The sequence below is a fragment of the Colletotrichum gloeosporioides genome (assembly GCF_011800055.1).
Source record: "Colletotrichum gloeosporioides strain Lc1 chromosome Unknown consensus_117, whole genome shotgun sequence".
NCBI classification, from domain to species: Eukaryota; Fungi; Ascomycota; class Sordariomycetes; order Glomerellales; family Glomerellaceae; genus Colletotrichum; species Colletotrichum gloeosporioides.
Genome location: NW_025544762.1, coordinates 1,290,188 through 1,318,109, shown reverse-complemented (window position 1 = coordinate 1,318,109; position 27,922 = coordinate 1,290,188). Strand labels below are relative to the sequence as shown.

Here is a 27,922-nt window from a genome sequence, read left to right as displayed (position 1 = left end):
TGTAAAGCATCGTTTTGTAGAGTTTCATTCAAAAAAGGAGCATCTTAGGTGTTAGGACGTAGCCGGAATGATTGGTAAGAGTTGAGTATCTCGAACAACACATACCAAATGATTCTAGCCCATGATTCATGCTACATGTTCTTGTGTGCTAAAAGTTCGATCCAGAAAGTCGAAGCAGGCGCTGGATGAGAGGGCTCATCTGTGATGAATACCTGAGGAAGGACAACGAAGTAAGGTGACGATGAAGCACGCAGGATGCTTTCGCTGCATGTTGAGACTTTGGGGGGGCAACCTTTAATGAGGAAAGTTCAGGCCCGGAATTAGCCAGGGAAAACAGGCAGCGAAATTGTCTACATGCCAGAGTATTGTGTCGCCTTGGGTCTTGTTTACGAGGGCCATCTCCGAGAATCTTTTATATCCTTCTAACAATATCCATGACGGCCTCATTCCTACAGCCAGATGTGTTTGCAACTTGAAGCATAAAAGACGACGCCTTTGATGATGTTTCTTGTCTGGGCAATCGCATATGCTGCTATTCTTTGCGACTCAAGCTGAATCGGAAGAGGCTGGATGCTTTGACGTCAGGAGGGATGAGATCCAAATTCACCACTGGACCCATGGCTCTCGAAATCCAAAAGTCTTGAATTCGAGATGATTAGCTGCCCGTCACTGTCTTCCATGTATTTGGACATCATGGTCATGAGTATTCTTCGCTCATTTCACGGGCCAATGCCGCACCTTTCATCTCACCTTCATCCGCTCCTTCACATCTCCAGACACTGATATCGAACTTGAGACTCAAATCCCTCACCGCGATCTACATTAGAGGTTGAAGCAAGAAAGGGGACTATCTTAAGACCTCACTTACACACCCACCACCACGAACGCTTCCCTGCCCCTCCATCAACCACGAGGTCGTCTTCGGCCCGTTAGCGTGGGGGTCTCCCAATTCCTAAAACCTACACCGAAACCTCACCACATCCTCGGAAAAAGGCAATCTCAAGTCAAAGAGGACCAGTTCACCATCCAATCTCACCTTAACCCGGTGAAGACACCACCAACCCCTGCTCAAGAATGTGGGGGTTTTTCAACCCCGTGAGCAAGCTACCCGTCCAGGCCACACCTTAGTCAGCAGTCAGCAGACAACCCCCCTTTTGGGACATACCGCAAGGGTTCAATAGGTTCAACGGCTTCCACCGGCTTCAAATCAACCTCCTTTTCTTCTTCTGTGTGTGTGACCTGCTAGAGCTGTCTATCCCTTGTCTTCCATTTTTTCCTTCGAAAATTACCCCGCAGCACGACAGCCCTGTCAGACCAGGGTAGCTCCATCCTTTGCAGCACAGCTCTTTTTCCCTTCCATCCTACGAAAATACCCCTCGCGTCGAGGGCCCGAGGCGAAAAGGAACGTGGGGGCGGCGGCCGGGGGGACAAGAAGATTCGCGCGGGATGGAGGGGCACGCATTGTGACATTTTTGCAACCCCCGAAATCCCCGTCCTGATAGGCACAGAATAAAGAGGGAGTGGCCTGGTTCCCATTGCGTAATGAATTTTCTTACCTTCAGAATGGGGTTGGCCGAGGAGACTGCCTAGTTTCCGTTTCTCTTATCCCTTGTCGCAGACAACGGGCCTCGTGACCATGTTGAGCATTGCTTTTTTCTCTTGCTTGTTCCCACCCCGCCATCCACCACCCCGCCTCGGTGATCAGACCGCGGTGACGGGAATCCTTGGCCACGTCCTTTTGTTTAGTTACCTTCCATAAATGACCGAGTCAGGCCCTGATCCTTTTAAGAAAAGAGGTTGTCATCAGGACGGCGTTGGCGTGGTGGCCGCACATTGTAACCCTGTCGATTAGAATTCGAGTCAGCCCTCCTATGTAAGAAACCAGCCTAGATATCTCTAGGGACCGGTTGTCCCCCCTTGCTATGTTTCAGTCGACACAACACACACTCTCACACGGTCATCGCCGCCGCTTGACCAACAATGGCATCTCGAAGTGTTTTTTTCTTGGCTCAATGTTTTCTCTCATTTAGAATGGCTATCGGACCAGTTGGCGCGCCGTACTCACATCGTCGATTGAGCCTCGGCCGACTCCGAGTGGGAATCGCTGCAGCTGCTCAACGCGCACAGCCGGATCTTTTAGCTTGCTGCTCCTCTGTAATGCTTCTCGGGCCATGGCCCAATGGGACCTCAAATCCACCTGTAATGAGAACGCCTCATGTGATGCGAATGCGCCGATCTTGCCCCTAGCAAGTTGTGGCCTTGTCGAATTGACGAAAAAAAAAAAACGGAGTACGGTAAAACGTGGGAAGTGTCCCAGGAATAAACGCAACCAACTTGACAAAAAACACCAACTCTTCTGTGATAAATGAATGCGGACGAATCCGGCTATTTTTGTGTCCCCCAAACTCCATGAGCCCCTTTTGATGCAGTTCGTACCTCTTGAATTAGTACATGGATTATATGTGTAAGGAGAAATAGTAGCATATCGGCCGTGATTTCACGACCGTTGTCTTGGCCTGTCTCCGAGTCGTTCCTTCTCTCGCTCTAGCAGGAGCGTCAACTGACTCCTCGTTCGGGCCAGTGGGACCTCGGGGGTTGCGCTGGGCATGGTCGGTGTGAAATGTGTCGAGGAAGAGGTCCGTCTCGGAGTGCCCCTGGGCTCGTTGTCATCCCCGAAGGTGCTCAGCGCTTCAAAGGCGCGCTTGTCGGGGTCGCCCGATATCGATACATGACCCACGGCAGCCACCGTTGACGTCTTCGCCGTGGCGCCTGAGATCAGCCCCAGTTGAGAAGGCCCACGTCCAATACTGGCCTCTCGGGGTCGGTACGTTTCCGAGTTCGACGAAGTCCTCTCCATCCTCGGAGCAGAGAATGCAGACCGCGATGATGAAAATGAACCAATCCTGGGTGAGGATAGTCCCGGCGACGTGATCGGGGCGTAGGTAGGAGTCTTGGGCCCCTCGTTTCTTTCCCTGCCTGGCTCTTGCACTGCCTTTTCTGTCACAGACTTGGACAGCGGCGCTGGGGCCGGTGCACGACTCGCTGTCTGCACAATGACTGGCTTCCGTCGTTCTTCGATGATCGGCGGGGACTTCAGCGGGGTCGGCGTTTCGTGATGCGGGCGGTTCGCCGGTCGCTTGCCCAAGGATTTCGCGCTTGGGGGAGGTTCGATGCCCTCGGAAATGGACGAATTCTGGATAGCCGTCTCAGCATGAGGGTGAACGACGTTGCAACTGCCAACGTGTTTAGTTCCGTTTGCAGACCCGACGTCCTTAGTCATGACATCAGAGTTAGTTGAAGACTGAGAGCTCAGTCTTCTGGGAAGAACAGGTCTCCTCTTGTTCGCTGCCGAAGCAACAAAACGTTTCGTCGGGGTCGAAGGCTTCTTCTTGTTCGATTTCGCCGGCGATGCCGCAGCTGCAACACGCATCTCCAACCCGCTGGTGCTCCCTGAGGACGTCCCCTCGCTGGTTTTGAAATCCTCGTCAGCGGATTCATGCGGCGATACGAATCGAGCCGTCGGACGCGGTCCGGACTTTGAGTCGCCCCTGGACTTCTTCAAAATCGGGTGCGGCGGCGGGGGCCGAGACGAAGAAGCAGACAGCTCCTTAATCGCCGACTGGTCAGAAATCAGCTTAACGTCCTGACTTGACTGCTGTGCATTGGAGAGTACGTCAGACTCATGCTGGCTATTGAAACGGGGTGTCTGTGCATGGATATCAGCAGATGTCAATGTGGTGTCAAACGGCAGGACTTACCGCAGGCCCCTCCCAACGGTTCGGTGAGCCTTTGAGAGGCACAAAAGTTGGGCCATACGAGATGTGCTCCCAGATCTTGGCTAGAGTATCGGCCCTGAGTTTACTCCTGTCGCTGCCCATGACCTGCCACCAAAAGTTCTCGAGGCGACGTGCTGTGGGGTCAACAAGCTTCAGGTTTGTGGTGGTGTAAACTGGATGCCGGTATTAGCTCTGGAGACTGAGGGCAGCTACGGTTACACAGCGTCAAGAGTAAATGCAGTTGACTTACGGCGCCACATCCGTATGATGAAATCGGATGGAAGGGGTTGCGAGAGCGATGCTACATCCCCATAGATGCGCCTGTCATCTTTGACGAAGCCCTTTGGTAAATCCATCTTAAAGAGAGTGGTTTCTGCCGTGACCGGACGGTCGACGGTAGATGCGTCTGAAGACTAACAGACAGAAACAGTGAGGGGCAGGTGGACTGCCGTGTGGCACAGATGGCCCCGCCGTGGTGGGCAATCTTGCAAATTGCGATGAGGGTTACCTGATTTGATCAAGGGCGCTCATGGTCGCGCTCAATGGCAGAATTGGCTCTTTGGAGGTGATGAGTCTGAAGAGGCGGGTTGGAAAGGTGAGTGTTTGGAGAAAGCTAGCTGCAAGTGAGAGGCAAGCTGCAACTTGGGTTGGTCACTTTTTAGCAGCGAGCGGGTGATCAACTGCGGGCAAATGACTGGCAGGTGTTTTGTTGAGAAGCGGTGGTGATGCAAGCCGAATGAGAGTCGAGAGCGAGTTCAGGTAGGCGGCAGAATTCGGCTTGGGTGTGCTGCGGAGGTTCCGTTGACCGTTTTCATGGATCCCGAGTTTCGTTGTCGGTGTTGTGTGTTGCCGACATGTGGAGGGCGGCACAGGAATGGCGGAGGGATAATAGTGGCCGGCCGTTTGTCGATGTCGGAAAGGTGTGGGAAGTTTTGCGTAGAGGGAATAGCTCCAACAGGAAAGAAGCCGATGAACGAATACCCGAAACCCAGGTTCAAGGGGAACGTCAAGGTTGAGATGGGATGGCCGGTGAAAGACGGAAAGTCTAGCAGGCAAGGTACGCAGCCCACGCGTGGTTGTGTGTGTGTGTGTGTGTGTGTGTGGTTAATGTGAGTGTGAGAGTGTGCGTGGTGAGGTGAGGTCAAAGGCCCGGAAGGGGGGGGGAAGCTGCAAACTGCGAACAGCAGCGGTGTTCAAGGTAAACTTTGCCGGGAGGTGGAGGCTAGACCGTGGGTATCGAAAGGGGAGGGCCGGAGCAGCAATGGCGGTGGGCTCGCGTGGATGGCGGTATCGGTGATGGACTGTACCGATACAGAGAGGAGCCGGAGTTGAAGATTTTGTTGTTGTAAGGGCGCTGGCATCGGAGGAGGAAGACGAGAAGCGATAGTAGGTCGAGGTTGTCAAGGTCGGGTGGGAGGGGGAGATGTCGGCGTCGATGGATGGAGTACGCACGAGAAAAATTGGAATGTTCAGAAATGGGACTTTGAGGGCGGAGGCTCAGGTTAAGGAGGAGGTCAACAAGTCAGGTAAGGTACCGTACATGACTTGGATGCCGTAGCCGTACCACACATCAGAAATGCCCTGAGGAAGGGGAACGGGGACGGGAAGAAGGGGACGACGGGGCACGAAGAGAGAGTGGGAAAAAATAAAAATAAAAATTGAACCTCCCCGGAGACTGTGACTTTGAGCGGCTGCACCTTGAGGTTAAGGTACCTGCCTCCTCACGAGACGACGACGGAGACGGGCACACGGGTAGAAAAGAAATGGGCCGGGGAAAGGGGAGGAGGGACACCTCACTCTGCCTTCCTTCTCAGCGGCCAATACGTGAAGTAGGTAGGTGAGGTGTGCTGTGCTGTGTGTGCCTGAAGGCCAGTGCAAGCGCTGATGCCAATGCTGGTTTGCAGTTTGTGACTTCTGGGTACAGGACGGGAGCCACCCGTGGACCGGTGGGCGGCGTTCTTTACGCAGTACTTTGCTTTCCATACATAGGCTGGCTGCTCTGAGGTGCTTGATGGCGCTGGGCCTTGAAGGTCTCGTCCGGTCTGGCGCCATCTTGTACCTGCTCCTCTGTACTGCATACAGCCCGCGTAGTATTTACTCCATGGTGCCGATAAGTGAGCGGCCTATGAGTATTCGCCCTCTGTACAGGCTACGGATACCGAGCAACAAGACCCTTGGCTTCAATTCAAGCCCTGGTCTTCCTTCTCCCCTTCCATCCAATTTAGCCCTCGTGGAGACCCAACGGAAGAATAAGTCTAAGCTTTAGTGGGCCGTAACAACGGGCAGTTCACGTCGCGCTTTCCATTACAGTTCCATCTCGACCTCAGACAACCCTGTGGAACAGGGACATGGGCAGTGCTTTGTGTGTTATGCAGAACCTGAACCTAGACCGGCCGGAGACAGTTCTGCGTAATTCAGTCACGCGGTTTATTACTGATCAATCTAAAAGTCTAGATTCGCCAGCGACTGCTTTACCTTGCTGCAGTACGGATACAGAGCGCAGAACGACAAGATACTGCAAGATAGGCACACTGTATGCAGCAAACAGACCTGGGGCCGCCGGTTGAGTCTCCAGTCTCCAGTCTCCAGTCTCCAGTCTCTAGCCCCCAGGGCTGACCGACACACCCCTGCCAACACGCCGCATGCCCTGCCGGGCCCTGAGATGATGTTCTGTCGGTTGCAATCGAAGGGTCCATCGACATGGCGACCCAACGCGGGCTTCTCTTTTGGGATCTCCGCCGCGCCCAGCAACAAATTGAGACCAAATTTCACGTGTGATACAGCGATATCGACATTGGGTTGCCAGCCCGCCTTCAGGAGATGACCGAAACCATGAGGCCAGCACTGGTCAGGGCCACGATGAGCAACTTGCAAGAGCACGAGCTCATTGAGATAACGAGCGATGCGTGCCATTCGCTCCTGTTTTCCATGTGGGCTCCTACTTGCTTGCTCACTCGCCGCCCCTGCATTGTTCCAGTTTTCTCAACGGACACAGCCCGCCGATACCTGCACAAGCTCTCGTCTAGGTCCTCGTCGAACCCGAAGCAGCTGCCAGGTTAGGGAGAAAACGGCAAGCAGCAACGGTTTGTCCTCAACCCCTCCCGGATCCAATTGAGGTCGTCCAGTCCCGTCGTGCTTGTCAGCCTCAGCCTCAGGCATGTCTGTGGTGGTGCGATCAGGAAGCTGTGCAGTCACTGCAGTGCTGTGCGTCCCACAAGCAACACGACGAGCAGGAACGGAACGACACATCAGCAGCCTGGAACGCAGGCAAGGAAGGCAAGGTAAGGCAGGAGGTAGGTACTTCCATCGTACTTGCCTCAGTTGTGGATTGGGGCTGGGCTGTGCTTGTGCTGTCTGTCCGTCCGTCCTCCTTGGCCGCACCGTCCGAGATGGAAGCTACCTGACCTTAGCTTCCCCGGCATGCCTTAAGATAGCATTCCATTAGCCCGTGTAGCTTATCTTGTGCTCTCTCATTCTTGCTGCATGCCATCCGTACCTTGCCTTTCTCTGTACCTTTCTCTTGACTGACTTCTCCCCATACCTTACTTGCATCTCACCTAAACAAATGCCCGTTCTGCATGTGCTTCCCGGCTCTCGTTCCCCCTCATGCCATCCCAGAGTCTAAGTCAATACCACCGAGATCAGACCTCGGTCCATCAAGCTCTAGACTCAAGCAGATCTGTTTCTCCTTCAGGCACACAGCTCTCAAGTCCAGCCACCGTTACCACCACCACCACCACCACCGTCAGCTCACATCTCAAATTCCATCAGCCTCGGGTCCATCCATGTTGCCAACACCACATCCGCCATCATGAGACTGTCGCCGTCTGCACTGTCCCGCCTGCGACCCGCGCCTCTTGCAACCTGCAGTTGAGCCTAGGAACCCTCTTCGACCTCACCCACCGCACCAGTACCCAGGCCACGTTGATCTCTGATTCCCCCTCCCCCCATTGGGCACCTACAGATGGACCTGGAGCCGGAGCCGCCTGGGGTGCATCACACATATCACGCCCAATTATTTCCGAGTTTCCGATGTCCAGTGGCATTCTCTGCTCCCACGCCAAGCGGACTCTCCCCGTCGACACCACGGAATAGCATCGGATGGACAACGGCCAAACGGACTCCAGCAATAACGGTACAACAAACTGCCGCATGCTGCAAACGGGCTACCACCACTACCACCACTAAGATCCCCCTTATGCATACATGGCAAGATGCGGTTGCGATAACTGGCGCTGTTTGCGATGCGCAATCTGATCGACTTCCCCTCATTGCCAGTGTCGTCGCAGTCACAGCACTTGGTATGCGCGCCCGTAAAGCACACACGGCAATCAGTGGCCAAGATGGTCCGGCTTGCAGCCGTGTGTTCCAAGACCGCCCCAAACACTGGGAGCGCTGCTGCTGGTAAACAGCGAAAATAATCCCAGCAGGGATGCGGCCCCCACGTCCCCAGAAAATGGCGTTCTAGAACAAAATTGGTGTCCTCTGTAGCGCCTGTGGTGGTGTTCGCCCCTGGGACTTGGAACCATCACCCTTCCATCTGCCACACACAAGCCCCAACCCTGGCTCAACTTGACAGATACAACGCCGATTATCAGTCATTTTTCGATTGCCTTGGCTGCCCTGCTTGGGTCACTCACTGCAAAGAACCGGCCGAGTACTTGGATTCGCGCGGATGCCCATCGCCCGAGATAGTACCCCGGTCGCGGACACTCGCGGCTCTGCAACTGCTGCTTTCACAGCGGACGTCGAGAAGAAGGCCCCGTGTGACACATGGCCATTGAATTTGCTGTCTCGACGACTGCGCATTCCGAAGAACCTTCCATCCCGAAGCAAACCCGGTCACTTGTTGGGACGATTCCCGACGCTGTTGTGGTGTGCCTTACTTGACGGTCATATACCCATGCATCCCAGTCTGCCAGGGCGTTGACAAGGGACGAATTTCCCTAGTAGGCGCTACGGGACGCCGTGCTGTGGCATATTCAACTTTCATCTCGGCCACCCGTGACCCGGCGCGATTCCCACTGGTCCAATATCGCCATCTCCGCCGCGCGAACACAACCGAGACAAGGTGTGCCAGGGTATCATAGCTTGATCATGGCCAGCAGCGAACTCCTCACCGATGACATGGCGCCCTTCTCACCGCTCTACCGAGCACGAATCAGCAAACCCGACATCTGGCGGAAGCGGTTCCTAGCGCGACCACGACAGAAAAAAAAGGGAACTTCGGGAGTGGAGCGGTATTGATGGGAGGGACAGGAGGAAGGGGTGAAAATTAGGAGCACCTTATCACACCATTCGGAGACGGACACATCAGGGCCTCCCCGACCGCGATGCAGTAAGAATGGCCCATTGCAAAGCCCAAATAAAGCAATTCGCATCTTTCAATGCGCTTTCTGCGCAGGTACGTAAAACCAATCCGGGGATCACTGTCGGCCTGGGCAATCGATGCTTGCTTTTCCCGACGTTGCGGCCCCGTACCGTACCGTTGCCCTTGTCTTGAGGTCTTCTGATCTCGTTGAATGCGGGGGAAGCATCCGAGAACCAAGTCGTGTGACCAGGTGCCACGACCTTGCGGCACCACGACTTCGCTTTAGAAACTCCATGCGCTGGACCCATTGGCTGTCAGCTTGACGAAGCTCCGATCACAACCGCCCGTTGCTGCTACTTTTGGCCAAGTGCCATCATTGCCGCGTCTCACAGCGGAATAAGGCGAGCAACGGGGGATCAGAGCTGACTTTTTCTCCTCCCTCATTTTGTCGACTGACAAGCCCATCCCATGTTCGCCAAGTTGCCAAGTTGGACTCAGCCGAACAACACTTACATCCCCAGATTCAGGCAGCATGTAAACAAAAACAGCCAGGCCTCCTCCACGCCATAGTCAAATAGCGTCACGACGCTACCGGGACACCAACGAAGCCGTATTGAATCCGTTCGTCCTTCACACGCACATCCTTCGGCCCTCCGTCTTTTCCCGGGGACAGACCATTCTCAACGGTGACGCCAGACCAGAGGTGCAGTCAGCCCTCTTTCCCCACGATGTTATGTGTGTGTATGTGCATGGGTGTCGGGACAATCAATGCGCCAATGGCAAACCTTCCTCCGGTTCACCGACTCTGCGGCAACTACACCGGCTGAAATCATGACTTGTCTTGGCCCGCTCGGACACTAAGGAGGTGCTCCATCTGGCCTGATGTCTCTTCAGTCGTGTGGCCGAGCTTGTTTCGATGACAATGCGATTGTTACATGGCCACGTTTTACTCGCAATTGGAACGTCCAGAAGGAAAGTGACGCAAGTTTCGACATGGGGTTGTATGCGCTGCCGTCCATCGCCAGGGCGGGACTTACACTCGGGCGGGTAGCACTCGACCCCTTTCAGCTGAAGACTGAGATACATCGAGCGGGCATCATGGTGACCGAGGTTACATATACGTAGCCGAGACTACTGGTAATTTCTCTCATGAAAGACTAACTTGCGCCCGAGGCAAGTTACACCTGTTGGGCTGAGAGCTCACGTATCAGTCATATGAAGACGTTGAAAACCGGACCAGCCGGTGTCTACGCATTCCAGGGGTTTGGCTCCAACCCAACGAGGCACCATTTTCTTGATTTGATCCCTCTTCAGGCGCCTTGACAGTAGTATTGAGCATCTGTTTCTTGGGATTCGGGCGACGGGGTGCTCTGCAAGCAGTAATTGTGACGAAGACGTCACTCTCTGCAGCAAGATGCGCCTGTTGCAAAAGTAAAGGAGACTGAGAGTTAGCCCCTTTTGGCTGGGTGAAGGTGAGTACACTTCAGCAATAGCCCGTGTCTGAGCGATACTATGGACCAACGTCCCTGGCCAATAAATAGCCACTGTGACGATGTGAGTGGTTGGAGATATTTAAATCACTTCCGCGATCTTGACTAGCCACAGCCGCAAATGGTCGGGCGTCTTTCAATGTTGAAGAAGCCTCATTGCTGTTCACCCCTATCTCTTCCACCAATGCAACACCCCTGAGATGGTTATGAATAACCTAAGGATAGAAGCTCTAGTCCCTCGTCAAGTGTACAGAGCTCGGGGCCACGCAGGAGACGCAGGAAAGAACCTAGCCTGCTGTACCGGTTTTACTACTAGACGTCGTTGTTTCCAATCCCCAAGAACTTGCCTGGAGCATTTTGAATCCTATGGGAAGCAGAGCTCGAGTGAGCATTTATTCGTCTGAGACTGTTGGTCGGAGTCACTGCGAATTTGCACCTCATTACCTCTGGAGTATTAGTCGTCGCCGCAGATATATGCCATCAGGGGCAGGTACTCCGATCAGGCGGAGTGCTGCGGGCCTTTTGTTGTCGCAATCGTCGTGCTTGATGTGATTGTCAGTTTTCTTATATTTAACGTGGTCTTTTTCCTCGTCTCTGTTGTCCTGATTATTATCTCCATCGTCCCTATCCTCGTCGCTGTCGTGTCGTCCTTATCCTCGTCTTTAACGTCCCTACCCGCCTGGACACCACAACCTCATGACTGTGCTTATACCCACAGCCGACATGACAGTCCTCTTCAAATTATAATCACGTTTGCGAGAGCACCGGCAATGCTGGAGATAAGGTCGATAAAGTATTCAACGCGGCGTGTTTCCCGCTTCTGATATTTCCTCGGTGGTATCATTCAAAATAAAGCATGTACTGTACATATCTCAATTCCCTGCAGTCGGCGTCATTGTCTTGCCGCTGCCTTCATTTTCCCATCCTTTCCACCCAGTGCCCATCCTCCGCCTAGTGCCTGTATGCCGCTGGGGCCACCCCATTGAAAAACATAAGAAATAAACGAAGGTCTTTTGTGCTCGGGTATTCCTTCCGCGAGGGCCATGATGTTCGCTTCAAAATATGTGTTCTATCAAAGCCCTGAAACGCCTGCTTTGTTATCGTTGTAAGGTGACAGATGAAGAAAGGAGCGTCGTTTGGAGCTCAGATTATGTAGATTATCAGACCGGTGCTGGAGGAGGTCTGTTGCGATTGTAGCGTGTGAAAGGAGAAAACAATTGCCCTAGGCTGGGCGATGGTGGTGGTTGTTAGGCGTGGCATGAAAAAGACGCCTAGTCATCTAGTTTGAACATGCGACGGAGCGTGCCAAACTTCTTCTTCTTGCGGGTGCCCTCGAGCTGTGTAGTGTCCAGCTCACCGGGGCGGCCCGCCACGAGCACCTGGTTCGTGCTACGACGCGGCGCAAACACGGGTCGCGAGGCGTCCATCGGCTTAGTGCCATCCGAGGTCATTGGCCTCTTCTCATCGTCGATCGTCTCCTCGACGAGTGGCCAATTCTCCATTTGCTTCTGCAGTCTGGGTGATATGGTGCCGCTACGAAGAGCCGAGATCTCGTCGGGGCTGCGCTCAAGCTTGGTGTCCTTCCTAGCCCCGCTCTCGCCGTGAGAAGGACGCGAGATCTTGCCCATGTCGGTGTCCTTCTTGCGGCGGAGCACAGAGAGTAGGCTGCCCCTACGATGCTGCGTAGGGCGAGCCATCACTTGCGTGCCCACGGCGGGCGTCGTTGAAGACTCCATAAGCGCTGCGCGACCAGAGCCCGACCGCTGCAGACCGTGACCATCCGACTGAGATTTGACGAGGCGGCCACTAGCGCCTGAGATCTTTCTCTGAGAGACCGGCTTCTGCGACTGCACCGGGACCGGAGGCGGGGCGACCTCCTCGTCACTGCTGTCCGGAAGGTCTGGCGATTCTTCGCCCTTCTCATCGTAGCGTGGGGGAGGCATCTTCATGGCAGCAGCCGCGGCGGAGCTTGAAGTTCGCATCGTTTTGGGCATAGTCTGCGAGGCAGACTTGGAAGGCTGTCTCTCGTCTTCATCACTGGAGTCGGCAAAACGACTGCGGAAAGCAGACGGCCCAGCGTCGTCCTCATCGCTTGAGTCTCCAAACCGGCTCTTCTTGCCGGCTTTCGTGGTCTCCTTAGCAGACTTCTTGCCCCCAAATGAGAGAAGGCTCAGGCGTTTTGTGCTGCTTTCACTAGAATCCCGACGCATTGTACGCATCGTCATTCTGTTGCCCATTGTAACCGGTGGTGAGCGGGGCGAGCCGGGTGGTGAGGCGGACCGAAGGCTAAAGCGTGAGTTCCTGCCCGTGGCCCCTGATTCCGGCACATCATTCGAACGCATGGACTTTCTGAATCCAAGGCCATTACGCTGAGGCCGTGAACGTCTAAAACTGCTCTCACTCGAGTCTGACGCACGTCGCCGTAAGTTGGCTTGCATGCCCTTTGCCATCTCGGTACTGGTCATTGATCCGTCAATCGAGGCATGCTTGGAGCGCTTCTCATCGGACTCGCGTCTTGGTGGACCTTGAGTCGAAAGAGGCCGGCTGGCAGGTGCAGCAGCGGCACGCGGCTGAGGACCTGGGCCCGCGGAGGAGCCATTCTGTCTCATAGACTTCCGCATGCCTCCTCCACCGAGCTGTTGCTGATCGACAGGTTGAGAGGGCGTAGAAGCATCGGACCGCAGAGTCTTTCGCATGCCCATACCGCCTGCTGATGGTTGCGTAGGTTGCGCTCCTCTCATTGTTTTCTGGAGCTTGCCATTTCCATTCGTCTCCTGTGGCTGTCGACCGCGAAGCGTCTTGCGCATGGGTGATGGTGGTTCGTCCTCATCAGCGGCCTTGGTGCCAGGCTGAATCTGGTACACTCTTTCAGGATTTGTTGCCGCCTGCTCTTCTGCAGCTCCATCGCTACGACGAACCGACTTTTTCCTCCTCACTTTCTTGGGCTGAATGACTTCCTCAAGATCGCCATCAACACCCGCCTCTTCAAACGCCTCCTTTTCGAGTTGTTTGCGCTTGTCGCTGGTCAGGCCCCGCCAGTATTGCTTAGCCTTTTCCCACTCGTCCTCGGGTTGGCCAGCGGCTCGGGTGGGTTCTGGTCCAGGGGGAGAATCGCTGGCTTGCGAGTCCTTGGACGAATCCTTAGGTGGTGTAACCAGAACCTTTTCGTAAAGCTTCTGCGAAACCTTGTTGGGAATTGGAGTTGTGATGACGGCATCCAAAGACATAAACCCGTCCCCTTCGACTTCTGATAGGTCCTCGTATGCATCGCTGTAAATGCTGTCGCCCTCTGACGACTCGGTTTCCTCCACCAAGGGTTCATACGTGGTCTTTTGCGCAGATGGAGCGAACGCAATGGATCGCTCTGTCCTCGGCGCTGGTGCCGGCTCATCAACGGGTTTCTTGGGACCCGATGACTCTGGTCGAGCTTGGGTGGTGACTGCGTTATCGTCGCTCTCGTCTTCCGGGAAACCTCCGGGAACATCAAAGTACCCGGAGCTGAAGGCGGTCACCGAGCCGTTAGGGGCTGTCTCCTTGGGAGTAGGGGTAGGTTGAATAACAGAGATGGCGGGAACATGTTCTACCTCGTGTTTGCCCTCTGGCTGCTTTTGGTCAACAAGCGCTGTAAGTGAAATGGGTTCGTCGTGAGTTATTTCAGGGTGAGCAGCAACTATCTCTTCCTTGACTTGCTCAGGAGGTAATGTTGGTTCTGGTTCTTTCACGATCTCATGCTCCTCCTCGTCCTCAGAACTGGAGGAGCTGGGCGAGTAGTAGCCGTTACCTTCCATGGATGTCACCACAGGTGGCAACGGCTCCCGGAACCTCGAGATGTTCGCCGCGTTTCTGGCCGTCTGTTCCTGATTCAAGATCGCGCCGACATTGTGATCAGCAGCCGCGCCGAGAGGAGCCGAGAGTTCCTCATTGTCGGAATCGTAAGTTGCAGATGTATCGTGAGCAGATGGGGAAGACGGTGGTTCAACGGGCCGAACGAGTGGCCGTTCCTCGGGCTCTCTGAGCTTCTTGTCACGCACACTGCCAAATGATGGCAACGCTGGACGGGGTTTCATGACCTCGTCATCATCCAAGGCAATCACCTCCTTCTTTCGATTTCGACCCAAGTGGCTGTACCAGTGTCTCTTCGTCTGGGGACTAGGAGGGACGGGCGAATCAAGCTCAGGTTTGGCAGCAGACTGTCCCACGACCTTGGTGTTTTCGTCGTCAAAGCTGACGCGTACGCTCTTCTTGCGTGCTACTTGGCCCTCAATGGCAGTGACCTCACTACCATACCGACTGGGACCTGAAGCTTCGGAGCTCTCGTCCGTCGGCGAAGCTCCCCTAGAAGGACTAGCCGAGTGCTTCAAGGCGGACTTCCGAGGTGAGACTGATCTTGCGGGAGGCTCATGCCTGATGAGTAGTTGATCTGCCCCCAATGCAAAGCGCGCTGATCTTGCCGGACTGCTGGAGTGAGCCCGGGCATTTCTGACGCTCCCATGCTGCCTGAGCTCTGGTGGACTCGGCTGCCTCTGGGACGAGGAGACTTGAGACTCGACAACCGTGCTCTCAGAAGACAGAGATGGTTGCTTGGGAGGGCCGGAGGATCGGACGGGCACTGCATCAAGGACATTAGCAACGTCTTGTTGCGCTGCAGATTGGTCATCTTCATCTTCTGAGTTCAGCAGGTCCTCGTCTGATTCCTCCTGGACCGTTGATGGCTTTCTTGCCAAGATAGGGACACCTTGCCGCGGCTCAGAACGCGGAAGATTGGTGGCGCCGTCACTCTTTCGCGCCTGCTGTTCGAACTCTACTTCTGGGGCCGCTTGAGTAGTCTCAGGACTGGCTGTTGCTTGTTGTTGGCCGCGAGTCTCAGGTGCTGACCCATTAGGCGAAGAATGAGATCCGACCATTGATGCTTTCTCGTCTACATGTGATGGCGCTAGGACTGGCTGCACTGTTTCACTAGCCGCGAGCTGGTTTTGTGACACCTTTGGCTCAGGAGTAGTCGCCTGAGCTCGAGCTTGAGGTTGTTCGCGCTGCCTCGTGGCAGGCTCCTCGCTTTCCACTGCAACACCGTGAGTTCTACTCATTGTACCTTTGGCGAGGTGGGAACCACTCCTAGCCAATCCTTGCTGTTGATGTTTCTTCTTCTTAGGCGATTTCTCGGACGCATCACGAACACTTTGCTCCTTGGCCAACAGATTCACGTTGGGCACCATCCTCCGCGAGTTGGGATCGTATACGAGTGGTTGTTCTGAGACGGATGACCGGGAGGCCACTGACTCTGTTCGGCGGGGCGAGGCAAGTCGCTGGCTACTTGTCATTCTAATGCTCTCGACAGCTGGCGATGGTGGGGGTGATGCGGTATGCAGCCCCCTCGGATAGGAAAAGTTGACAGAAGAAGTTGGGCTTACAGCTCCCGGGCGGGACTCTGGTGAAGCAACGCGCATCGAAGCGTCTGAGGTCCTGACGTTGGCCAAATTCCCCTCCGTTGCGGCTCCAAACCAGGAGCCACCCTCCTTTTGCTTCTGACTCGCAACACGAAACGGCTGCATCTGTAGGCTCGTCGACCTGGTGTGGGTCGACTTCCCGCCGTTTGACCGCATGTCGTCCGGAATGGTCGGGACCGGCGGCGCATCCTCCGCGGGCGCCGGGGTTCGGTGTGGCGACGGCGAGCGGAAGGTCCTCTCGCTCATAGAGCCCTGGCTAGGGGACCTATGCAGGCTTCGTCGGGTGTCCTGGCTGCCGTGCGACGACACGGACGCGCTGCGCTTTTGAGTCCGCTTCGTCTGAACTTCGGCGACATTGATGGGTGTCGTGGGTCTTGCGCGGAGGGCGGCGGCGGCGGCGGCGGATGAGAGGGATGACGAGGATGCGCGACGCGCGAACGCTGATGCGGCTGCGGTGGCCGCGCTGGGATTTGCTGTTGCGGCAGTCAATGGCTACGGGCCCGGGTTAGTTAAAATCAGATGCGACATCGCCGAGCGAGGATCCAGGGGTATGCAGCGCGGTCGTGATCCCAACAGCCGCATCGTGAAGGATCGCGGTCAAGACATCAAATAGAAGCAAGAGCTGGCAGTGTGGTGACTTACCTGATTGGCTTGCCGGTGCCTCCTAGAACCGCCAAACATGTTTGCGTATCTCTGGTCGTCGATCAACGGCGCAAGGCCTGTGATGATTCGGTAATAGGTCGCATGGAATAAGGGTTGATAGAGTCAAATATGTGGGAAGGTATGATTAAAAGAAGAACAAAAGAAGAAAGGAATCGGAGCGGGGGAAGGGTCGAGTAAGTGCGGGAAGACGGAGGCCGCGGTAGATTAGACCTGGTGATGTCGGGGAAAAGGTAGCTGGGGGTGGAAAGAGATGGTGGATAGGCTCCTCTGCAGAAGAGGAAAAGGATGGGATGGGAGGTGGATGGGATCCATGAGTGGATGGGATGATGACGGAAGAGGTGAGTCGGGTTCAGCCACGATGGGGGCGCTGGCCAGTGCGTGCACTAAGCAGTTTTTTTCCCCCTACAGTAATTTGTACCTACGGGGCTGCTTTCATTCCATTTTCATCCCCATTCTTTTCCAGTGATTGCAGCGGCCCAGCCCAGCTGCGCAAGGTGCAGCAGCGGCAGCAACATCCAGAGCACTAGCGGCGGCGGACGCCTGGCATCTGCACCCACGGCCTGCCCAATGCACCTTACCGCGCTTCCTTTCTGGAGGCACCCTTGTTTCGCCTGAGCCGCCTTTCTGTTTTGGGACGACACCACGCCGGGTCTGGCCTGGCTCCACTGAATCGAGGGTGCCAATCCCACGGGCCATGCATTGCCTGCTCGCTGGCCATGTTGCTACTGCTGCGCAATTGTGACAGCTTCTCTGACCTGGCACCCTGTGTTTCGCAAAGATTGGCTGCTTTGAAGACAGACTTCCGGCCTAAGCTAGAGACAGGATGGCCTTGGTCTGCAATGCCGCATCTCAATGAGCCGTCTCTGGGCGGGAGCCTTTGGGGGGCCACGACAGCAGCAGATCGCGGGAAGCACAAACCATACACAAAAATGAAGAGACCGCATCTGTAGAGCTGTGGTCATCTGCACCTGTGTTCTCTGTCGTGTCTGCGTCCGTGATCCCTATAGCCGTTGTAGCAGGTCAAAGTAAGGTGGCCACGAGTTGCGGGTGATGATCCAGCTCATTCTGAGTCAAATCGGCGCTCAGAGGGCCTCCTGCAAGATACCGCCCATCACAGACAGAGTTCTGAGTGCCGAACTCGTGTGGAGCAGTTGATCGACGTCTCACAGAAACTTGGGGCTGCGGTGGACAGGACAGGGTTGTTTCAGGCCTGACTGACAGCGAAGCTTTCGTGCCTTTCCCCCACCCCTGGCCTGGCCATCCATCCATCCCATCCAGTTGAGCGAGAGACTTCGAGCAGGTGGTAGGTAGCAACGCGCAACACTTCCCGCGGCCGCAGGAGACGGCATACGCGGACCGGCACTGGCGGAGATCGAGGTGAGAGAAAGCTTGAGGAGCTCCCTGCCTGCGTCTGGACTCTGATGGAAATGCATGGCAAAGGTCTGTATCAGGGCCTATCACGCGACAAATACACCACCATCCAACTCAACTTGTCACCGCAGCTCCGGATGGGTCCCTCCGGAAAGACAGCCCGAAGAAACGTCACTGGCGAAGACTGGCAAACACTCGACTCCAAGGTCTATGCATGCTCCGCCAACCGCACTGATCGGCGGCGACAAAGTCGGGAATGGGAATGACCTGCCAGCTACCTACCTGCGCTGGCTTCCACATCCTCCGAAAGACCTCCATTCCTGGTGCAGACGCAGTAGCTTGGTCGGAGGCTACGGTAGCGCAACCTCCGGTCCTGCGCTGCGCCCCTCCGGTCGGACAGGTCATTTCAACTCGATCATTTCTGAAAGAAACCGTCTTTTTAATCGCGGTTCCATCTCTGATCTCAAACGCAAGGTCATGGAGCCCTCGGGACGCCCGCCGTTACTAGAATCGATGCTAAACTCTGTTCGATCGTTGAACAACAACAGGACATGCAAGCCACGAAGCAGCCTTGTCGTGTGGGATTGGACGATGAATTGGCGATGAGGACGGGATTACGGTCCTGCCGAGGCGGAAAAGGCCGAGGGGTCAGTCTCCCGTCCCGCTTATGAATAAGGTCGAAGGAGCCCAGACCAGCCACAAATCAGTGCCCCAGTCAATTACGTCATGCCTCTTCTCGGAGCTCCCTTCGCTGGCACCTGCTCTATCATCTACTTGCGGACGGCGATGGACAGCGTGAGAATCAACAATGCAGACGACGACGAAGATGAATAGAGAAGAACAAATTTCACTTTTTTTGATCGAGTTATCAGAGTGTGGTGGATTCTGCTAGCGAATGCTGTGTTGGTCTTCCTAGCACCCTAACAATCATCTTGATGAAACCCTCTCGTAACCTCCTACTGAGCGTTACCCTTCTAGATCTCTTCACAGAATAATCTGTACATCTCATGCCCAAGCCCAAACGAGTTCCCAAGATCATCTCTCTGCATACTCCCAATACCCCAGAAAGAATGTCTTGAACATCCTCTGGCATCTCTAATCTGTACTTGCGCCACTTCTGCAGTTGTGAGAGTGCGCATCGACGTCTGCCTTTTTTTTGTTGTTTTGGATTTCGAAAGGGGAATCTTGTTGCTGTCGGCTGTTTCTTTGGTACAATCCAAATCGCTTGCTTGATTCTCGAGGTAAGGGCTGGGCCGATATCCAAGTCAACGACCGAAATAAGGTTGCCAGTGTTCTGCCGAGCCGGTGCGCAAGAAATGCCGCCGTAGTTAATGCAAAATGTAGACGCATAGGAGAGAGCCAGCTCCACGGCTGAGCTTCTCAGGTATTCAGGTATCCAGAATCCACACTATGGACAAGCTCATGATGGTGAATATGACTCGTTGCCGAGTTCGTCGCCGGGTTCGTCGCGGGGTTCATGTTCGTCGCCGGGATCATCCAAATCCTCGAACGCTCCATGACAGTCGTTGCAATCGGGATCGCGACATCGGTCATCCGGATCGTCGCTCAGTAACATCGGTGGATCGTCTTGAGAATATGAGTCGTCGAAATTGTCTCCCTCAATATCCTCGATGTATTCGTCGGGGGTGAAGCCAGGGTTGGTTGTGTGTCCCGCCGGCGCATCAGCCGAGCCGGCCTGCTGCTGGCTCTGAGGCGATGCCGTTTTACCGGGGGATTTAGCTGCCTTCTTGGCCTTTCGGCTCTTGGCCTTGGCCTTCTCCAGCAGCCGCTTCCGCTCCGCCTCTTTTCTGCGAGCTTTCTGATCCTTGATCTCATATTGCTTGATCAAGGCGTAAGGCGGCTCGCCAAAGATGCGCTCGTATTCGCAAAATTCGCAAATCCACATATCCTCCGGCTTGGGCGGGTTGTTGATGTAGCGGTATTCAGCTTCTTGACGACGGTGCTTGGCTGCCAACCTAAGCTCCTTCTCTTGGCGGCGACGGCTCTTCTTCTTCTTGCCAGGCTGCGCGCCTCCCTTGCTGACTGGTGCCGGCGCAGGAGGCGCAGCGATCGAGCTCGCGGCGTCTAGCGTCTGGGTCGCCATTGAAGCTTGCCTAAACTTGTTGCCGTAACCTGGAAGTGAGCCGTGTGAACCTAATGGATCAGTTCCTGGCCACTGTGGCTTGGGAACTGGAGAGTCGCAGGTAAAGGTGAACTGCGTTGCAGTCGGGCTGGATTTGACGCTAGATGAATGCTGCTGTAAAAGACTGACGTTCTCTTGACCGGGTGTGGACGGGAGCTTCTCGGCATTTGCGATGGCGCTCGAAATGATGCCAGGGTTTTCGCCTTAGGGAACGATTGTCAGCGGTTTGTTTGCGAGTTGTGGGATGCGGAAGAGAAATTCCTTAAAAGGGAGAGATGGAGGGTTGAGTAAGGTAGGTGGGTGTGCCTTCCGTTTGTCGTGGTGGGTGCTTGCATTTGAGCGAGAAAGAGATCTCAAGCTCGAGGTAGCCGTGATACTCAAACTCCATGCCCCTCAAAGAACTGTCCCGCATAATGTGCAGGACCCCGCCAGAGCTTGCATACATCTCCTTTGACAGACCGCCAGCTCTTTGCAACAGCAGCAGAAGACACACAGAAAAACAGCATCGTGAAGAGGAGCTGTGAAAGACTTACTTGAAGTTGCCCATTGAGGCGGCCGGTACTTCGGCCCTCTTCCCACCCAACTATTCGGTGCGTCGGACAGAGTTCCCAGCGGACTTCTACCACTTCTTGATCGACCAAATCTGCCCCTCCCCGGCCCAGATATACCTTGGTTGTTTGTGACGAAGTTTCCGGCTCCGTAGTATGATGGCGATGCTGACCCTCCTAGCTCGCTGTGCTCGTTGGAGGGGGATGTTGCTGCCGAAATGCTCATGGAGCCAATGTCAGCCACCGAGTGCGTGCCGGAGAGCGCAGAATCCCCCGCCGTTGGTATCTTTCGTTTCTTCTTGTTGTTCGTGTTTTCGAACGACTCGTATCCGTCGGCAGACGATGCCGTAGACGGTGGTGGCTGGGGATTTGAATGTTTGGACTGCTCGAGTTTCGGAGGCAGGGCCGAAGCGCGATTGAGGATTTCTGGCTGTGGACGACGGACAATCTTGCTGCTGTTCAACGCCATATCTTCTTCGTCGCTCTCCCCGTTCCCCGCATGAACCTTTGGGCTAATCTCATAGCCTAGACTACTTCTGCTCACACCGTTCAAGCCCCCTGACCTAGACGGAACATCATCTCGCGGAATATTGGGGTAGTAAAAGAGAGGACTAGAGTTCTGGTTCGCCGGAGGGTACTCGATGGAGTCGGCGACATCAGGCGACAGGCGTTCGCGTAGTCGGCGCTTCGGGAGGGGACGAATCGGCCTCTGGGGAAAGAGGGAGGAGACGCTTTCGGGAGACATTGTTCGATTATGACCTGTGGCAATGATCGAGCGTGAAATTAGCATATGCTCCTGTCGGGTGATGAAGCCTAGAGCAGCGAGCTCTAGACCAAGGGCTCGTCGACGCATCACAGCCAGGTCCCAAAGCACCAGAACAGACGTCAACGCTTATGATGCCTGACGAGACTGAGCCCTGGCGCAGGGCATGGGCGCTGGTGGGGACGGGAAGTGGCAAGGGTATGGCGGAGGTTCGAGGGGAGCAAGGCGTACCCATAACACCTCATGCTACGAGCCATCCAAGACAAACGCCGCACACAAGAGTATTCACGAAAGGGACGAGAGCTTGGGTTCGCGAAGAAGTTGGGGCAGTGTCGCCAGAGCGATTACAGACGGCGGTCGGGTTGGGTGAGGTGAGGATCGGGGGTGGAGGATTCGAATTATAGGCGGAAGGACGAGCTCGTAACCCTTGATTCCTGAGTTTGCCCAACCATCAGCAAATATCCGCAACAGTGATCAGGTCCCATGCCCCGCCAAGCAAAACAATGTCCAGCAAACGCAGCAGAAGCAGTTTCGACAATTCTCGCTTCTCTCGATCAAGTCAAAGGAGTGCGGCGCAAAAAAGAGCCTCAGGTTCGGGCACAAAGTGCGGGCGGAGCTCGTAGACTCGAGAGGGGAGCGGGCATACCAACTCGGTCCACCAGAAATCGGCTGGGGTTGCTCCGAAGGCGCCTTTGGAGCAGGCAAGAGCTCGAGAAGGCAGAGAACGCAGTCGAACAGACAGGGTGATGGCGATGCAAGGGCGGTAGCAAAGCAACAGCAAGCACTCGGAGGATTGCGAAAGAGCCAATGTTGTATAAAACCCCAGCTTTGATTGCTAATGACAACATTTGATAATGTCTGGTGTGTGATTAGGAGACGTAGGTAGGTTAACCAGGGCCATTGCTCGAAACGCATTAGATAAGCAGGCCAGGGCTCCGCTGTGGACGGGGCGCCGGGGGCTGGGGCAAGCGCAGTCACAGCGGACGGGAATGAACGATGTGGTGGTCGGGTGGTGGTTGCGGTGGTGAATAGACGTGGAAGGTCGAGGATGAATCCTGGTCTTGGGGCGCTGTCTGTGGTGCGGGATGAGGGGGAACGCTGCATTGACGCACTGTGTGCTGTGCATTAGGTAGGTAATACGTAGGCATGCTGTGCTGCATAGCAATACTCGCAGCAACTGGACTCGCTAAGGTAGAGCTCGCTACAGACGAGGGACGTTGCTGCATAAAAGCAACTGATGTCAAGATTAGACGAGCACTGTCGAAGTAGGAAGAATAACGGACTGTGATGTAGCAGTGACGGGAGCTTCTGGGAGGCGGGGGGCTACATGACTGGATGGACAGGCGGAAATCGAATCGTGGATTGTGCTGTCCGTGTCGCCTTTCTCATTGTTTTTTTTGAGGGTCCTTCGGAAGAAAATCCCTGCCGTCGTGACAGCGGATGGAGACTGGAGGTCACCAACCGACCAGTCATGTTCTGAGTACCGCAATTTAATCCGACACTCTGCCCTGGATGCTGCTTGATTTGTGGGAAATGCACAGTGCCATTGGAAGTTCCAAGTACCTCGCCCTATGTCCTGGTCTACACCTTAGGCAGTCGAGCTCCATGAGTTTTTCCGACAGATGCATAACTGCAGACTTTACCCACGTTATCCATCCGTTATGCTCTACTTATGCAGCACAACTGCACCAACCAGAGGCCCAGCCCCGCAAAGCTGCCTTTTCCCTGTTGCTCGGAGGGCGAGGCGGCGCACCCACCGTACCGCACTTTGCAACCCCGAAGCGTGCTGCCAGTCGCCTACCCATTTCCTTCGCCCAGAGAGCCAGAACCAGAACCAGTCTTCCAGGGCGCACTCTTTTCTCTCGTCTTCCCACTCCGCACTCCGGCCTCTCTTTTCCCGACCCGTCACGATATGACTTTACATTGTCCTCAACTGTTAGACATGCGAACTGTTCAATCCCCGAAAAAGTCTTGCTGGAGTACCCGAGTCCTCCCTTCTCAGTAGCCTGACCTACCTGCGAGTCGCGAACCAAATCATTTCTTCCACCCTCGCTCGATCGACTGCCCTCCCACCCGAACCACCATAACAACCCACCCGCTCTGCCCACTCGCTCCTCTCTCTCCTCCTTACCTCGACACCTCAATTCTCTCCTTCGTACCTTGCCTTGGACATTGCGACAACCGCCTCTCATCTGTCAACCTCCTGCCGACCTCCCTCCCTCCCTACTCCGAATCCCTCCCCCGTTCGTTTCTCCTCCCCTCCGCCTTCCCGCCGCGCTGCCTCAATGGCACCCCCCTCGCCTCGACGATCTTCACGAGCCCGAGGCAATACAGTCTCTCAATCACAACAGTCGTCGACTACATCGAGTCTCTCCAGCCGCGGCGAAAGGAATACAAGATCTCTCAACAAGACCTCTTCCGCAAAATCCACACCAAGCGCCTCGCTCTCCTCAGAGCCCCCCGAGGACCTTGAGGACGCACTTCCCTCACGACGTCGGACCCGCGCTCAAGAGGACGCTCGAGACAAGTCTCGTGTTGATCCCTACGACATGGCCACCGGAAGCGACGACGTCCAAGAGGACGACGAGTCGGTGCGCTGCGTCTGCGGCTTCGATGAATACCCGGGTCCTCCGCCCTTTGAGGAGGACTCCAAGCACGGAAAGCACAACCCGGAGGCAGACTTCTTCGCTAGCATCGAGCTGTCAGACGAGGTCTCCGGTTTGTTTGTCCAGTGCGATGTGTGCAAAGTCTGGCAGCATGGTGCCTGCGTCGGTATTTTCACCGAAGAGAGTTCTCCCGACGAGTACTTCTGCGAGAAGTGTCGGAATGACCTACACAAGATTCACACTGCAAGCAATGGGTAAGTTTTCTAGATGACCTTCTCATACCGAACTGTGCTCTCTCTGCTGGTGTGATTGACAGCCCTGCGTGGGCCGCGTCACTGGTATCCAGAGATCCTCCGGAAGCCAACCCATTTGACCCTTCTTTTAGCATACTAACGTCGTACCGTACAGACAACGCTACTCAAATTACCTTCCACTCAACCGTCCATCGCGCGCGACGTCTCGAGCTGCTTCCCTAGTCAAAGACGGTACCCGCTCACCCAAGGAGACGAGCAAAAATGGCCGAGCCTCGTCAGCAACACAAGCTCAGAAGCGAAGATCGACGATGAACAGCCGGGACGCTGCATACGACGAGGACGAACAATTACGAAGAGCCATTGAGGCCAGTAAAGAAGAGGCTGTTCCTGACCAGCCGGAAACGCGCCGACCGAAGCGTGGCCGCAGCGGCAGTGAGGAGTAAGTGCTCAATTGGGTCGTTGGTCTGCGTCTCCTAACGGTTTTAGAAATCTCGCAAGTCTGAAGAGGCAACGAACAAGCTCTCCTTCAATGTCGCCGCCCCCCGAAAAAACACAAGCAATTGAAGACGAGTCAGAGGAGGAATCAATCACTCGCAACGGACAGAAGAAGGCTCGCGGCGCCCGCAATCAGCGAGAGAGATCGGAGCGTGAAGAGCGCGACCGTCAGCGTGCTGAGGCCGCCAAAAGCAGAAAGGGTCGGGCGGATCGCAGAAGGGCGGAGGGTACTACTACCACTACCACCGCGGGTGTCGTCAAGGAGCCTGAAGCTCATGTGGCCACAGATTCAGATCCGTCGGAAGAAGTCCCTCTGGCGTCCGCAAGACCTATTGTGAAGCCAACAACGGAGCCTCCTGTGCCGGTCGAAGCGCCTCCGTCATCTGCGCCGACCCCCGATACCCCGCCGGCGAACCCGGTACCCACTGGCAGCACGCACAAGAAGTCGAGTCGCAACCATCAGAAACGTGGCAAGGGCCGAAACCAGTATACGAAGGATCGAGACGAACATGAGGATACGCCAGCGCGCTCGATGTCCAGAGACATTGCGCGGAATCACGACGACCATACTGGCGCTGGAGTCAGCAAACACTCTGGTGCGGACCAGTCTAAGCATCATGGAGCTAAGCACAAGGCGCACAGCACCCAGAGTAAGGTGTCTATGAACGAAATGAAGCGAAGAGTGACAGCGTTCCTCGACTTCATCTCCAAGACACAAGTGGAGTTGGCTGGAGAAGCACTACCAGGGTCACGAAGTAGCCAAAACAGCTCTCAGCAACACAGCCCGCGCGCGACAACCGCGCCAGAGGCACCAAAGATCAGCGTTAACGGTTCTGTAAGCACAGAAGCAAAGGACTCCGCTGTCGCGAACGGGTCGTCCAGCGAAAACGATTCCGAGTCTAAGGAGTTCAAGGCTTTAAACTGTGTGGAAATGATGGACGTTCTGACCCGGGACCTACTTCGTTGGCAAAAGCAGTATGCGCCTTGACGAGTAGCCTCTGGGTTTCTGGCGTTTGTTTCCCTGTTCTCTATATATGCGAGCCATTGCTCGAAAGCGACACAGTGGCTGCGGTTGGTTTCGGCGTATGATACCAGAGATTATCCGACGGTGGCATCCGACGGCAAACATGTTTTTTTTTTGTTTTTGATTTTTCGTTGATTGGGTTTGTTGCTTGTGGCGTTAAGGTCTCCCTGGGATGGCGAGAGTGATCGGAGCATAGGATTTTCAAAATGGCCATTATTGCTACAGAATTGAGTGTACGTACTAGTTACGGGTTATTGAGTTTGGTGAGTGGTGGGCCTGGGGACGAATATCGGATACTCAGACAGATGCGAATGTTCGATGGGTATGAGTGACGCTTCGCGCTGTGTCAGGGTTTACAGGCCTATCTAGCGACGTTTCAATATGAACTTGGCGCATCTTCTAATGTACACATTACCCTCATTTATCTATACTTCTGTTTCTTTTTTTCCATGTATGATATACAGAGTGCGGGGTATCTCTAAGGGGGGTCGTCGTCCTCTTCAAAATTCACTATCCTTGAATCTTACACTGCCTTGGTTTTATTGAGTGCTCTGTCCTTCCTGGCCTCTTTCTCCCTCTTGCGCGCCTGGCTCATGCTCACGGGGCCTTGTCCGGCCTTTTCTAGCTCCTTCTCCCTGAAAGCCTCATCATTGACATCGTCCAAAACGACCTTGCCCAGTTGGCCAACCCTCCATTGCTTGACTATCCAGTCTGCCGCACTCTCCGCATTCGCCTCTCCGCCGCTCTTCAACTTGCCCGTCTTGCTCGCTACCCCTTGTAGAAAGTCGTTGACTTCATTCGTTGGATCGCAGTATTTCGCGTACACACCGGGGTCGACGAGGTTCATCCGGTACAAAAGGTAATCCGCAAGGATCACCATCGGGATGCGGTCGTCCTTCACGGACCCGACCAGCGCGAGCTTGACCATGCTCTCGGCCTCGGACACATACGGCATGAAGACCCCAGGCGTGTCGAGGACGAACACGCCCTCGCCGAGCCCCGTGCCGCCGTCCTTCTCGGAGTCGAGAATGCGCACGGGGGAGGACAGCTTGCGCGTCACGCCGGGCTGCGCGCCGACCCTTGCGACGGACGGCTTCTTCTGCATGCCGTGCTTGCGCAGCTTGTTCAGCAGGGTGCTCTTGCCGACATTGGGCATGCCGACGACGAGCGCGCGCACGCCCGTCAGGCTGTCGACGGCCTGCGCGACATGGCGGATCTCGCTCAGCAGGGCCTTTGTGCTCGCGCCGTCGTCCTTGCGCCAGAAGACGGCGCGCTGTGGGGTACCACCGGCGGCGGTCTGGCCGCGGTGGAAGCGGCGCAGCGCCTGCTCGGTCTCGCGGGGGCTGTCAGTGCCGAGGTCGCGGTGGGTGTAGACGACGATGCGCTCGCGGCCGGCGATGGCGCGGTCGAGGATCGGGTTCCAGGAGGTGATGGGGACGCGGTAGTCGCGGCACTCGAGGACGAGGCCGACCTCGCTGAGGCGGGAGGAGATGTCGCGGAGGGCGGCGTGGTGGTGGCCGAGGTAGTAGGAGCGGGGGATGGAGTCGGAGACGTCGAAGCGGGTGCGGGGCAAGAAGGCGCCGGTCGCCGCGGCGGCGGCGGCGACGGTGGTGGTGCTCCGGCGAGCGAGGGTCGGGAGCATCTTGGGAGAGGTTTGTCGGTGCGCCGGGGGTTGGGCGCGATGGCCTGTGATTGAGTGGATCTAGCGCGGGTGAGTAATCATTGTCGTCCTGCGACTCAAATTCATGAGCGTCCCTTTTTTGGTTCGGGAGTGAGTTGGGCGTTGATGGAGCTGTTCGCTTTTTTCTTCCCCTTGAAGCGCAGGGTAGGAAATTTGGTCGCAAATTTCTTTTCAGCCTGACAGCGCACCGGTCGCGCAGCCTCATCGAATGCGCCACAATTGATTGGCCGGCGGGGGTTTTATCTAGTAAAGGTTGGAGGGGCACTGAGGCTGGGCCCCTGCACCCTGCGGCGGTGACGTCAGGGGCCCGGTGCCGGATCCGAGTGCATCGGAGGAACCAGTCTCCACCCATG

At 55.5% G+C, this 27,922-nt stretch overlaps 5 protein-coding genes across 5 annotated transcripts; 1 reads left to right on the top strand and 4 right to left on the bottom strand.

Moving 5' to 3' along the window:
* Positions 1-2,497: 2,497 nt before the first annotated feature.
* Positions 2,498-4,132, bottom strand: GCG54_00009299 (uncharacterized protein; the record flags this gene model as incomplete). Its single annotated transcript, XM_045409247.1, has 3 exons — positions 2,498-3,706; positions 3,759-3,949; positions 4,027-4,132. The coding sequence occupies 3 exons, from the start codon at positions 4,130-4,132 to the stop codon at positions 2,498-2,500; spliced, it is 1,506 nt and encodes a 501-aa protein (XP_045256492.1).
* A 7,716-nt stretch (positions 4,133-11,848) lies between these two features.
* Positions 11,849-16,702, bottom strand: GCG54_00009298 (uncharacterized protein; the record flags this gene model as incomplete). Its single annotated transcript, XM_045409246.1, has 2 exons — positions 11,849-16,513; positions 16,664-16,702. 2 exons carry the CDS (start codon positions 16,700-16,702, stop codon positions 11,849-11,851), a joined length of 4,704 nt encoding a protein of 1,567 aa, XP_045256491.1.
* A 2,773-nt stretch (positions 16,703-19,475) lies between these two features.
* GCG54_00009297 (uncharacterized protein) lies at positions 19,476-21,599 on the bottom strand (the record flags this gene model as incomplete). Its single annotated transcript, XM_045409245.1, has 2 exons — positions 19,476-20,401; positions 20,867-21,599. The coding sequence occupies 2 exons, from the start codon at positions 21,597-21,599 to the stop codon at positions 19,476-19,478; spliced, it is 1,659 nt and encodes a 552-aa protein (XP_045256490.1).
* A 2,195-nt stretch (positions 21,600-23,794) lies between these two features.
* Positions 23,795-25,852, top strand: GCG54_00009296 (Histone deacetylase complex subunit CTI6; the record flags this gene model as incomplete). The annotated part of the gene is made up of 3 exons (XM_045409244.1): positions 23,795-24,369; positions 24,524-24,808; positions 24,856-25,852. 3 exons carry the CDS (start codon positions 23,795-23,797, stop codon positions 25,850-25,852), a joined length of 1,857 nt encoding a protein of 618 aa, XP_045256489.1.
* Positions 25,853-26,411: 559 nt separating this feature from the next.
* GCG54_00009295 (Mitochondrial GTPase 1) lies at positions 26,412-27,530 on the bottom strand (the record flags this gene model as incomplete). The annotated part of the gene is made up of 1 exon (XM_045409243.1): positions 26,412-27,530. One exon carries the CDS (start codon positions 27,528-27,530, stop codon positions 26,412-26,414), a length of 1,119 nt encoding a protein of 372 aa, XP_045256488.1.
* Positions 27,531-27,922: the final 392 nt, after the last annotated feature.